This window comes from Aythya fuligula, chromosome 1 (genome assembly GCF_009819795.1).
Source record: "Aythya fuligula isolate bAytFul2 chromosome 1, bAytFul2.pri, whole genome shotgun sequence".
Taxonomy (NCBI): Eukaryota; Metazoa; Chordata; class Aves; order Anseriformes; family Anatidae; genus Aythya; species Aythya fuligula.
Window position 1 is genome coordinate 131,132,172 of NC_045559.1, and position 14,336 is coordinate 131,146,507.

At 40.7% G+C, this 14,336-nt stretch overlaps 1 protein-coding gene across 3 annotated transcripts in view; it reads right to left on the bottom strand.

Annotated features, from left to right (window-relative positions):
- TBL1X (transducin beta like 1 X-linked) overlaps window positions 1–14,336 on the bottom strand; it is a 197,316-nt gene that overhangs the window by 43,698 nt on the left and 139,282 nt on the right. For all 3 annotated transcript variants that reach the window (XM_032186719.1, XM_032186710.1, XM_032186728.1), the window contains one exon: window positions 12,383–12,490. In XM_032186719.1, coding sequence (XP_032042610.1) covers window positions 12,383–12,440 — 58 coding nt within the window. In that variant the 5' untranslated portion in view covers window positions 12,441–12,490. The remainder of the gene's footprint in view (window positions 1–12,382; window positions 12,491–14,336) is intronic.

Below are 14,336 nucleotides of genomic sequence, written 5' to 3' on the forward strand. Positions count from 1 at the left end.
CAGGGTGAAACCACCACAGACATAAAAATATCTCCACAGAATCCCAGTGTACGTACGCAGAGCTTTCACAGAAAGGACACTGGTTTCTCTGAAATACCTTCAGCTGCAGCTAGTAACAGTTTGGTGTATACAGCCATTGGTAACACTCTACAAACAGTTAAAAAATGGGTGGGCAAAAATCCTATGCCACATCTTGTTTATTATTCACAGCAGACTGAGATTCTTCTCCTAGCTGAGCTTTTTCTTTCTCAGTAATACATCCTAGAGTGCCTCTCTGGCTTTGGCAGCGTCTGCTTCGTTTTGAAGACTTACCTTCGCAATTACATAAAGGTCTTAACAAGGACACACATTAGCAATTTAAAATAAGAACTGCAGTTGAAATATATTTTTAGAAAAATCAGCTGAACAATAGGGCCTGTACATTTGTTTTAAGATTAGGATTGCTGAATGATTAAAATTATTTCCAGAACCCTGGGAAATGTGTCCTGTATTACAAGCTCTTTCCCAGCCCCTGGGAAATACAAAGAAAGGATCCCTAGCTGTAGCTTATGTCATTTGCCAACATTATAATGTGCCTGGTTACCCTAAGGTTTGTAGAAGCGATTATTCACTAATATTAAACGTTACACCCTTTTTTCTTGGATATCTGACCTGCTCACCTTTTGCCAAGAATTCAGAGTAAATGTTGCTACCCAAAATTATTTTATTACGTGCCAAAGAATGTTGTTGGCAGATTTTTTTTTCTATTTCAAGAAGGAAAATATGTTGGAAAAGATTAATACTACTTGGAAACGATCTTTTGATGAGCAATACTTGGCACTCACTGTTTAAGTCTTTCTGAATGCTGAACATTGACAAAAAGAGAAATACGATACAGACAGAAAACAGAACACGAGCAATGGAAAAGAGGAACTTCAAAAAAATCTTTTATAAACAAGGTCTGAAACAATCCCCCTTTTTCAGTCACTCTGTGTAAGTAGACTGACAACTTCAAATAAATGTCAACATAGACCTAGCATTTTAATACAACTATGGACAAGATTTGAAGTAGGCCACTGCAAGAAAAAAATAATCTTTTCCTTCTAAATTAAAGGGATGCTGTTATCTTTCAGTCCTGTTCATGGAACCAACCATCCAAAGAGATGAGGATCATTGGAAAGATCACATTCATGCATGAGAAGCTTTTAGAGTCTTGTATACTTCAGTCTTTTTTTTGTCTTTTTTTTTTTTTTTTTTTTTTCCTGTAAGCTGTACTCTTTTTATCAGTTGTAATATACACCTGTGAGCAGTGGCAAGTAGGATACCATGGCTGACACTCAGTGGGCAGTCATGAACTTCAGCGCCAGGATTGTTTCTGCTCTCTGCCTCTACACACATCCTAATAGAGCTGTGCTGGTTGGAGATGTGAGGAAGTGTGATTTATAACTGCCATAGCTGTGCTGGCAGAAAGTCCCCATCACACAGCTTATTAGCAAAACTGCGGCGCTGCAGATACAGCTTCTTTCTCTGGGCCTGGACAACCATCAGGAAAAGCAGTACATTGACAAGATGTGTAACACTGCTGGCTTCACTAAGCAAAGCCATCTTGACTTCCCCCCACAGCAAAGTATCTGCCTCCACCCCAATATCCTGTTTTCTTAATAACCCTATAGTTTTTGTGCAAGCTTTAAAAACTAGGACATCAGCTGATCAGAACGAAAGCCCGTGCTATGGAATAAATTTACACAGGTTTATGTTCACATAACTTAAAATCACCATGTTTGCTCCATGTCTGAGATCCAGCACTGTATGGCAACTTTCAGGCCAAAGAAAAATTAAAACAGCCAAGTGTATAAAACTGTTGAGTGACCTAGAAGGAAATACCAAGTAAGCAGAGTTTTGCAGATGGCAAAGGAACAAGATACTCAGTGTGTTTTTTTCCCTTACAGGAACTTACAAAATCCTGCACCAAGTATCACTTTTCTTACATGGCATTTATATTGCTGTCATGCAACAGGGGTAAAAGACACAGAGAAAGAAGTTTTCAAAAGGACCATTTGATCTGTACCACGAAGCATTCAAAATTATTGATTATATGTGTGTTTGTAAAGTAGTTATCTGGTCACATAACTTTTAAGTCTGTGCATATAAACACACACAAAAATAGCCCTCGTACAGCTTACTACGTTCTTTTGAAAATATAACCAGAACAAATTATGACAAAAACAGTAAGGTCCGTAACTGTAAAAATATTTTTTCCTCTCCATTGTGGAATTTGGATTTTGGGAAGCTGACCATCAAATACTGCTAGTTTGTATTCGTTGTTCTGTGGAGAAAAGCACACAATGGGGTTTGTATTTGCACATTGTTTCACACGATACAGAGGTGCTGTCAGCTTAGCAACCAATTTGCTTTTCTTTAAAGGAAGCTGGCAAAAATATTTACCTTTAACCTAATAGCTTCACCGTTCTCAAGATCTATAGTTTTGATAAGTTTAAAAAAACATGTTTTTGGAACTGCAACCCAGTAAAGCTGGCTGTCTTCTAATGCCGATCATCATTTTCTTAAACTCTACTTAGTATTTGCAAAGAGAATCAATGATTACTAGCAGAGTGAGAAACTATGCATAATAATAGAGTTCTTATTCAAGAAATGGATATGTCTCTTCAGCAGCCATCCATCCTCCAACTATGAAATATCATTTCATATTCAGAATCAGTCTCACTGTTTCTGGAATCATACAGTCATTTCCTCCTTAATTTAGAAGAAATACAGAAAGTAGAGGAGATTTTTTTTAAAAAAGAGTAGCAGTTTAATGAAAATCTCTATACCCTTTTGACAGTACATTCCTTTTTACATATTATGCTGGGGAGGTTATGTATATTATGTTAGATTTCAAGCAACATCTAGTAACAGACAGTTCCTCAGTAGATAGGAATGTTAATTCTGGGGTGACTTTTAGGAAACACTTTTATTTAAACCAAAACTGCTTTTCTCAAATATCTCAAGAACTGCTATCCAGAAAGTCACTATAATACATATTCCACTCCTAGAATAACACTGTGGCTCTTACTTACCTCAGTAATTCATGAAAGGTCACAAATGTTGGTTCTATAACCAACTTCCAGTTGATCAGAGATTTGGATCATAAGCTTAAGTAATTTTATTCTAATTGAGTAGGCTGACCCTAAAGAGGATAACACATCATATAAATAGGGCTGAATGCCCACAAATCAGATCTGTGCTAAACCATGAGAATTAAAAATGGATTTTGTACTGCTCCAAAGCCTAGCCATCATACAGCTGAAAAGGTGAAAGAATCCCTGCCCTCAGTCTTAACATCAGTTCCTGAATAGTAACACACAGTTAGCATCTCGTTCATACTTTATTTATATATATTCACCTACATAAATTTGCCTATAAATTCAGAAGTAGTATCTTAAAGTAATAGAAAAATACTGTCAAATACTGTATTAGCACACATTTAATAGTCGATCTTCAGAGCATTTCAGTACATTTTAGGACTATAACCTCTTACTACCTGCTGTGAGGTACCGTACTTAGCATTAACCTCATTTTCAAACAAGAAAATTGAGGCACAAACACTTCAAGGCCAGGTTCAAACACACAGTTTTCATGTATTTCCTAAAAAAGTGTATTCCTTAATTTAATCAGTTATACCTGTCCAGTGCCCAGTTACATTAGCACAAGGGTACCTGTGCAATAGAAGCTAAGCAAATACACAAGCATCTTTATATCATCAATGCAGCTGAGTTTTGTCTCACGGGCAGCATTTTGTACATCACAGGCAGCACACGTGACCCAAGAGTCAGTGACCATACATATGTAGACAAAAATAATACAGCCATGGATGGTTACTAGACCAACATGTATTTATTTTTGGGTGGCAGGATGTTATTTCAATGATGTGTTTTTCTCTCAGCAAACAAAAACTCTCCATCCTTACCATTAGCGTACAGCTATGTACACATCTTCAAGAGCCTTCCAGTGACGACCATGTTTAATGGCACCTCTATCTACAGGTGCTCTCAAAGACCTTTGAATCTTCCCACCCTTGAGCAGGAGGCTGGCCTAACTCAACCTGAACCAGCAATGTGCCCTTGCAACAAAGAAAGCCAACAGCATCCTGAGCTGTGCTACGAGGAGTGTAGCTAGCAGGCTGATGGAGATGTGATCCCTGCCCTCTCCTCAGTGCTGCTCAGACACACCTGAGTGCCGGCCCCAGTTCTGGGCTCCTCAGCACAAGAGACAGGGACACGCTGGAGAGAAGACAGCAACAGGGCACAATGGTGACCAGTGAACTGGAGCACGTCACGTATCAGGGAAGGCTGAGGCAGCTGGACCTGTTCATCCTAGAGCAGGGAAGGTCAGGGGGATCTTATGTGTGTGCATAAATACCTGAGAGGGTGCAAAGAGGATGGAGCTTTCTGTGTTGCCCAGTGACAGGAAAAGAAGAAAAGCACACAAATGGAAGCACACATGAAATTCCATTTAAACATAATAAACATGAAGGTGGTCAAATACTGGGACCCTTCATCTTTGGAAATACTCAAAACCCAGCTGGAGACAGCCCTGAAATCCTGCTCTAGCTGACCCTGACGTGAGCAGGGAACTTGGACTAGATGATCTCCAAAGGTCCCTTCCAACATTAACTGTTCTCTCATTCTGTGACATCCTGTGATGCCATGCAGCCTGAACTCTCCTTCGATCCTAATAATCCAAACTAGAAATGAAAAAAATAAAAAAAGAAAAATCATTATCTGCAGACCCTATTAACAGTGCACACTGTGCTTTTTTTAAACAATCATACTGGCCATGAACCTTTATTGACCAAGTAGCTCATTCTTCTAATGAATTATTCTTCAAGATGTATATTTTAATAATTTAAGCAAACCCCATGCACTGAACATTTCCCCTTCTACCTAGCAGCAGCCTTCTTATGCAAAGGAAGCAGCTTTGAAGCAAATTTAGCTGACCTATATATGCCAATATTTTATGCTATGCTTAAGCTGAATTATTTTCATGCGCTTTTCACATCTGTGACTCAGGAACTCTGTGCTATACACAGTTGTTTAAAATAATGTAAACATACTTCACACACAGGAAAAAACATTGACTTCAGAGAAAAAAATACATAGGCTTACGTGAGTAAAGATCGTTGCGTAAGGCACACATTTAAAAGAACATATTAATATTAATCTTCAGGCCCCATAAGGGGCCTGATAAGGGGCCTGATGGGATGCATCCCAGAGTACTCAGACAGCTGGCTGATGTCACCGCGGGACCTCTCTCAATTGTTTTTCAGTGGTCTTGGGAATCTGGAGGGGTCCCAGTTGACTGGAAGTTGGCAAATGTGGTCCCAGTTTTCAAGAAGGGCAAGAAAGATCCTGGCAATTACAGGCCTATCAGTCTCACTTCAGTCTGGTAAAAATATGGAAAAGATTATCCTGGGACTTACTGAAAAACACCTAAAGGACAACAGTCATTGGTCAGAGTCAGCATGGGTTCACTAGAGAAGGTCATGTCTAGCAAACTTAGTTTCCTTCTACAACAAGATCACCCAGCTAGTTGACCGAAGGAAGCCAGCTGATGTAATTTTCTGGATTTCAGTAAAGCTTTCAATACTGTCTCTTACAGCATCCTTCTGGACAAAATGACCAAAATGCAGTTAGATAAAAGCATAATAAGATGGGTAAACAACTGGCTGATGGCTCTGGCCCAGAGGATTCTTGTAAATGGGGTTACATCAAGCTGGCTTTAATTTAGTTTACTCATGAGGCCCCATTTGGAGTACTGCATCCAGGTCTGGGCCCCCAGCACAAGAAGGACATGGACCTGTTAGAGCAGGTACAGAGGAGGGGCACAAAGATGATCAGAGGGCTGGAGCACCTCGCCTGTGAAGAAAGGCTGAGAGAGCTGGGGCTGTTCAGCCAGGAGAAGAGAAGGCCCTGGGGAAACCTCATTGTGGCCTTTTGGTAGTTAAACAGGGCATAGTGGGTTTACGTGGCAAGGTTTTGGTAGCAGGGGGCCATAGGGGTAGTTTCTGTGAGAAGGATCTAGAAGCTGCCCCATGTTTGGTAAAGGCCCCACTGTTTTCCAGAGCTGAGCCAATAAGCAGTGTTGTTTTGCGCCTCTGTGAGAGCATATTTAAGACAGGGAAAAAAACGCTGCGCCACACGGCAGCTGGGAGAGTGAGAGGAGTGAGGAACAGCCTTGCAGGCACCAAGGCCAGTGCAGAAGGAGGGGGAGAGGTGCTCCAGGCACCGGAGCAGAAGTCCCCTGCGGCCTGTGGTGAGGACCATGGTGAAGCAGGATGTCCCCCTGCAGCCCATGGAGTACCACGGTGGAGCAGGGTTCCATGCTGCAGCCCGTGGAGGAGACCACGGTGGAGCAGGTGGCCCTGCACCGACGGAGGCTGCCGCCTGTGGAAGACCCCTGCCGGAGCAGATTCCGGGCCGGACCTGTAGCCCGTGGAGAGGAGACCACGCAGGAGCAGGTGACCTGGCAGGAGCTGCTGCCCGTGGGGGAGCCAGGTTGGAGCAGTTTTATCCTGAGGGATGGACCCCGTGGTACGGATCCATATCTGGAGCAGTTCTGGAAGAGCTGCTGCCTGTGGGAAGCCCACGCTGGATCAGTTCATCAAGGACTGCATCCCGTGGGTGGGACCCCACAGCACAGGGGACGAGAGTGACCGAGAAGAAGCGGCAGAGAAGAAGTGCTGTAGACTGACCATAACCCCCATTCCCCCGTTCCCCTGCGCTGCTCGGGGGGAGGAGGTGGAAGAGGGTGGATGGGGGGGAACGTGCTTTTGGTTTCTTTCCTTTGTTTCTCACTTCTCTAGCTGGTTAGTAATGAGCAATAAATCTTACTATCTCCTTATACCGAGTCTGTTTTGCCCGTTACAATAATTACTGCGTGATCTTCTTGTCCTTATCTCAACCTTTGAGCCCTTTTCACATATTTTCTCCCCATTCCTCTTTGAGGAGGGGGAGTGAGAGAGCGGCTGTGGTGGAGCTCGGCTGCCCACTTGAGCGGAACCATGACAGGGGCTTATTGAGGATGGAAAGTGACTTTTTATATAAGCAGACAGTGATAGGACAAGGTAGAAAATCTGTACTAGGGTAGATTTAGATTAGATGTTACGAGGAAATTTTTTCCTATGAGGGCGGTGAGGCCCTGGAACAGGTTCCCCAGAGAAGCTGTGGGTGCCCCATCCCTGGAGGTATTTGAGGCCAGGCTGGATGGGTCTTTGACCAACCTGGTCTGGTGGGAGGTGTCCCTGCCCATGCCAGGGGGTTGGAACTGGGTGGTCTTTAAGGTCCCTTCCAACCCAAACCATTCTATGATACACGGTTTTCTTTCAGATTTTGTTGGTTCCTTTTCAAAGAACTGTAAAACTGGCACTGGAAAAAATGTAATGTAGTGCAGTTCCAACTATTACTATCTGTGTGGACAATATCACAATGCTGAAATCCCCAAAGCTTCAGAATATCCATGCCACTTGTGATTTCCAAAGGCAGAATGAGAGTAAGATGCACTGGATGTGGCTAACAGGAAAGGCCCTTGTTTACATGTGCTTATCTCTAAAAGGATTTTGTGCTGTGATTCACAGAAACACTTCACATTGTATGTGCCCTTTGGGCCTATCTTATTTTCTAGGAAAACAAGGAAAATCTGTCAAACATGAAACCAGTACAGTGCTGTCATCCAGAATCTACGGAAGGAAAACAACTATGTTATTAGCTGCCTTATTTCATATGGTTGGGAAGAAAACAAATGACAATTCTGAAGTATAATGGTAAATTGTCCCAAGTCAGCAGCTACAAATTTCACTGATGTGTTTAGCACAAGCATCCAGCTAGTGTTTTTATTGTCTTGGACATGGTACTGATTGTACGCTGTGGAATAGTTTATCAAGTCTATGTCATACATGGAAAAATTCAAACCAAACAGTGAAAGTTTGAGAGAAAATGGAAACTTATGCAACCTTAACTCTAACAAGGCGTTGCCAGACATACACTACAATAGATGTCCTACGAGAGAGCAGTGGAAGCCACAGACAGATGGGGAGCTGTTTTTCAGATAAAGGTTTTGTACTGCAAAATACATGTAAGTGCTACAAAAGGAACACAATTAAATCAGTCAATCAATATGTCAAAAGTACTAAATTTGAAAAAGCTTTAATAACCGAGTTGGCATATTAGGCTGGATAGGGAAGGTAATTTATTGTAGCATTTGAATCTATGTTAGGATTTGTCACTCACAACAGATGGCAGCACATTGTAGATTAAAGGTACACGAAAGATTTGATGTGACTTGTTTTTGCCATTCTCCTGCTCTTCAGTTGTCTTTAAGGTTGTTACTGTGCATTGGTTACTCCCGTTGTACTGCTCTGCCCTTTATACCAAAAGACAAGTAACTGCTTCTGTTTCGGGCAGACAAAGCAGAATGGGAATTCTCTGTCTTCTGAGTTCGGTCTGTTTTTGTAGAATCACAATCCTTCATGCTGAAGAAAACCAGCAGAAGGACTATGTCAGCAGTGAAGATGGCTGCTGGCAAGAATATGCTTCTCAGGAGTTTGAAGAGGTGCAAACCTGAACCAACATAATTTGGATGGCAGAACTACGCCTTCATTGGTACAGCTTGTTTCACTTCTGTCAATACACCTGCCTGTTGGTATAACTATGTCCACCACAGCAGTACTTTGTGTGCTCGCACTTCCACACCGGTAGAACACTCACAGTGCAGACATCATCCAAGCCTGCTTTTAATAACTGAGGCCAACATTTTCCCTTAGAAGTGGTCTCTGAATCAAAACTCCTACAAATAACCACAACCTGACTTTTAGAAGTCTGACTCCTGACATGAACAAAGCTCAGAAGCACTCAGCACTCTGAAGAACTTGGCCATTTCAAATTGTGTGCCAAAAAGCACACATTCAAAAAGGACCGAACTGAACATTGCAGGACTTGGCTTTTGGATAAGAATTAACAATCTGAAACTGAAACCAAATACTCAGCTTCTTTTTAGCTCAAAAAGGGGACATGCACGGCCCTACTGCGGAAGTAAAAACACTTTGCCGTCTCAGTGGTAGAATTTTTATTCCATCAACCCAGAGAGCCTACAAGAAAATTATGTCTGATGCACTGCTTCTTTTTCTGGGCACATATACGCCCTGAGATAGGCACCTATATGACAATACATGTATTTATTTATCTATGCATTTATTTTAATACAGCTAAGCAGTTAGAGCCTGAACTTGTCCAAGTCCTGTCTTGTACTGAAGAGATTTAAATCCACTGCCACTAGACCAGCCCTTCTCCAGCCCTGCTTCTCCAGCAGCAGAGGACTCAAAGCACACAGTCTCCCTGGTTGTAATTTTCTCTGTTAAACCCCAGGATCAGTCACTATAACTCACACAGTGCCACTATTCACCATTTCATTCCATCTGCAAATGTATTCAAGAATCATTTCATATTTCCTTCCAGGTCACTGATAAAGCTATTGAGAAGCATCATGGCAAGAACAGACTCCTCTGAGTTCCCACTAGAAGCAATCTTTGAGATGAATATTCCTCATCTCCCATCGCCTTATAAGATGTTTCTGTTAGCCAGTTTTTAATCCACTTGATAACAATGGATTACACAGATTTTACACAGTTTTGTTTTGCTTTTAATGACAGTGTGTCAACAAGGCTAAGTAAATGTCGTAAAGCAGTCTAAGTATAATACTGTCAGCACAGTTATCTTTGTCGTTGTAATTTGTGATCTTGGAAACAGCAGTCTTTAGTTTGTTTGACAAGATCTATTACCCACAAAAACTTGCTGGTTGGTATTAGGTATGTTGTCATATCTTATTTTTTTTGTTATAGATATCTAGTTTCAACTTTCAGCAATTTTGTTTAGCCTTTAGCTATCTGGATCATCTTGTTTACCTTTAAAAATTCTGGCACAACATTTGTTTTTGTCCTTCACTGGAACTCCCCTTGGTATGCCAAAATTTGTTAAAAAGCAATAATAATGGTTTAGACGGGTCAACTCTATTAGTACTCTCCTGTGCAAGTTTTCTAGTCTGACAGAGAATTAAGAAGGGAAATATAATTATTGACTTTCACTTTTAACTTCAATTTCAGAAGAGCTGAATTTCTATAGGAATGACCAGCAAGTATTTTCATCATGAAGTGTAAAGTACCAATCAGTATCTTTGCTGTGATAACGTTTCAAATAATCTCAAATGCTTCTGTGCCTTGCAGCTGCAAAACACTTGAAATATTATAGGTATAGTTTGGTTTTTACACAGTTTTCCTCCCACATATATTTCCTTTTGTCATTTCTCTCTTCCTCCCACTATTTGCGTACATTTTAGGAGAGAGACAGGAATTTTTACAGGATGAGATTAAAGAACAGATAACTAAGAAGGAAAACTGAACATTTGTATGGTCTTGTAAGCTAACTTTATGGCTATGCTTAATACAATTTTTGAGAGTTCAGCTAATGTTACCATAATTAATCCAATAACCTTATTTTTGGCAAACTCTTTGAACTGTAGGAGTTTCAACTTAAATTGTATTTAATCACTAGCCCTCTAAATTTATCACTCCTTATTTTGTAAGCTATTGATTCAGACCATCTTTCATCTGCTGCCTCATCCTATGGCATTTGTATTAGCAGGTAGAAAGGCAAGATACTATATAACAATTTCTGTCTTGTTACCCTACTTTATCTGAAAATAAAGATACAAAAATCTCCATGGAAAAAACAAGAGGGTATGAAAGAAGATTTAAACAGAACGTGAGAAGCTCTTTAAATAGATTAGAGGATTCATCATTGCTTATAGCTCTTATTTGCTGAATGGAATTACTTCCAAACTGTCAGGTATATCTGTTAAAGCAATGCCTAACATCTAGATTTTAATATGCTCGGTTTGAACCACATTCGAATATTCCTTCAAGTATTTAACCTCAATTTCTACTCTCTTATATGGGTTAGACACACACACACGCAAAAAAAAAAAACAACAGCGGAAATACAATGTTTTTGTGAATGCCCTTAGTTTGAGTGTATTCAGTAAGAAAAACATTTGGCCCTTTACATAAGAAGTTAAGAGCAGTACAGATTGCAATTAAACTGAAGATTTGTGTGAAATTCTCCCTAAAATGGCAGAAGTTACTGTTTGCTTGTGGGAGAGGCATCACCAAAAAGAACATTTGCCTGAAATTTGCCTGATACCACCATTCTTGAGTGGCTTTGTAAAGCCTCTTTATGAATCATTACGCAACACTGATCCATATACTACCAATCTACCAAGAGGGATAAGAAAGGCTGCTTTTTTTTTTTTTTCCCCCCCATCAGAAAAAAAAAAATCCAATCAAAATATACTGGGATTTTGGTCCTCAATCCAAGACATCTCCCAAGGCCGGGGGGCTTATTCCAAAGCTGGCTTCATGTCTTCTGATGTGAAGACACGTATTTTTCATATTTTTCACAAACTTTTTTTTTTTTTTTTTTCAGCATATGAAACACCAGATGTTTTCAGTCAAGACTTCAACCAACCCAGAGCACAGGGCCAGTCCTAGGTAAACTGGAGTTCTGCCTATAAATGCTTTGTCAGTGTTTCTCACATTCCCAATCACCTCTGCTTTAACAGAACATTCTCCATTTGTGAATAGAGATACAAAGAGTAGAATCAACGCTATGAAAACAAAATTGACCCTACATTTAAGTTTCATTTTCCATTTTTTTCGAAGGAAAGATGAAGCGTTCCTTCCAAAAGGAAAGGCTTTCTAAAGGCATTCTTGGTTTTTTGTTTATTTTTTTTGAGATGAAGACAGACAGAGGTGGAAGTGATACTAAGACACAGCTACGCTGACAAGAGATATCACCTGCACAGGTCATTTTACATATGTAATTATCTTAATGAAATTATAAAACATCAGACATTTGCACCCAATTTTCCAATTCTGAGCTCAACATCTGACCAATATAAAATTAATGTATACAATCACCCTTTATTAATAAATATCTGACAGGACTATTTCAAGAAGCTAAGAAAAAAAGATACAAAATCAATGTGCTTTGTGCCTGTGCTGCCAAGAATGACTTTGGCTCTGATGATATAACTCTACAAACATTTGTTAACACAATGTTATTTACTTTCTTGTTTTGCCTAACTGCAATGTTTGCTTTGTACCTGCGTATGTTTGCACTTTTCTTATGTTCAGGATCATGATTTCAACGAAGCATGGGTTTGTGCAAGAAATATTTAGTCTGGGTTTATCAGTCTTGAACACTCAACACAACATTCCTAAAGCAACACCGTGCAATAAGCCAGTTTCCCCATTTCATCTATGACCTGGAGTTGTGATGAAAGACAGGAAATTCACCTGATTCCTGGAGATAGCGATACACCAAGAAATTCACTTCGTCACTGGTTATGCTCATCTTAGCCCAACCTCAATATGATGAGGTTTACGAGAAGTGTGATCCACGCTCTGTTCAAAGGGAAAGAAAAGAACAGGTTTTGTTTTATCTTGATTTATTAATAAAGTTGTTAGCAAAATAGAGGTGGGATTTGTTAAGGTATTTTACGGTCTCATTATTAGAGCTGGTATATCCCCATGTGAGGCAACCATTAAATACCGTGAGTCAAGTACTCGAGCTGTACTATACCTTTTATTATAATTAAAGGGGAGTATTTAATATATACAAGAATCTCAGGGAGCATTTTAAGTCTTGAAAGCCTTTGCAAATGTTAACTCTTTTACTTCTATGGCTTTACTACAGACTCTCTGGACGCTCCTGGTTTACTGTAAGAGTATCGCTGTTTCAGAACTGCTGGCAATTGCAGTCACATATAACATACCAAATCATAACCTCTTTGCAGCCCCAAATTTGACATCTAGTTTTCCATCCAGTAGCTCACCCATTTAACAGACAGATTCTTTCCTTACAAAAACAAGTTATGCAGAGGACATAAATAAAGTTCCCATAACATAGAAAAAAAAAATCTAATTTTAAGATGAAATTACAAATTTTATTACAGGGGTGTGCACATGAGAGAGAGAGTGGGAGGGAGGAGAGAGAGAATGCAATATACCTCGTGCCAACAAGGAATACAAATATCCTGGCATTATATAAAGTTATAACGTTATAATGTCTCTGCTGATTATGGGCGAGCAAGAATTATTCACTTAAGTAATCATAACCTTTAGGATGACAGTTTTACATTGCTATTTTGGGCATGTACGCTGATAATAAATAAATTTGTTTTGAACATTTTCCATTAAATCTTGATGATTCATTTCTGTTTGGAAATCTGATTTAAGAAGTTTGCTTTCCAAAGCTGTAAGTACTTCTCAGACATAACCCTTGCTGCTCTGTCAGGCACACCATACCTATACCAAACAATGTAAAGATCTGGACATAGAAGCGCATGCCACACGCTGGCTGCGAATTATAAATGAAACACTGTAGGCGTGTGCTGTTTGTTTCAATTTCCCGTATGTCTCTTCTTGGCAAGCAGAAAGGGCTTTGTTCATCGAAAACCTCTTCAGCAGTTCCTGCTGCCTAAAGAAGCACCTGCTACTGAGGGCAACGCTGATCAACTACAAGTTTCCCCGGCTGATCATTTCAACCAGCGGGTCACTCCTGCCTGTAACAGATGTCTCTGCATATTTATGGAAATTGAGGTCTTTTGAACCCTGTTAAGCCTTTTATTCTCCTGTGCTGCTAATTTCATCAATTGTTCAGATGCTGTTTTGCCATAAGGAACCACACCTTACTAAATTGGGAGACACCTTCCTCGACAAATCTAGTCTTTATCATCATAGATTGCATTCCACGGAGAACACGAAGAAAGAAAATACCGAAAATCTCACAGGCTCAGCTGGGAAAATCTCCTCTGCTTTGGGAACCCTGCTGTTAGGATTCTGGGGAAGACACCACCAGCTGCACCCAGCATCCAGCTCTCTCACAGATGTCATGCATCGCCCTGGAAAATTGTTTGGTGTCTTTGCCCCTCGATTCCCCGTCTGTAACAGGGGCTGACGTTTCCCTGCCACGCAGTCAGGAGGCACCTGTGGCTGCGGGGGGGGTTAGATACCAAGGTGGCATTGCCTTAGCTCAGACAGGACAGAAAGACATCTGCACGTGGTGAACATGGTACGCTCATAGGCGTGAAGAGCCAGCAGAGGAAGCACCATGGGAGGGCTGGAGAGCTGGCTCAGCACCCAGCCACAGCCTCCGCTCCATGCCCAGCACGGGGCGGTCAGCCTGCAGCACCTGAGACTCTACATCAGGAATATTCAGAGAGGAGAGCACTTCTTTCCAAAACAATAA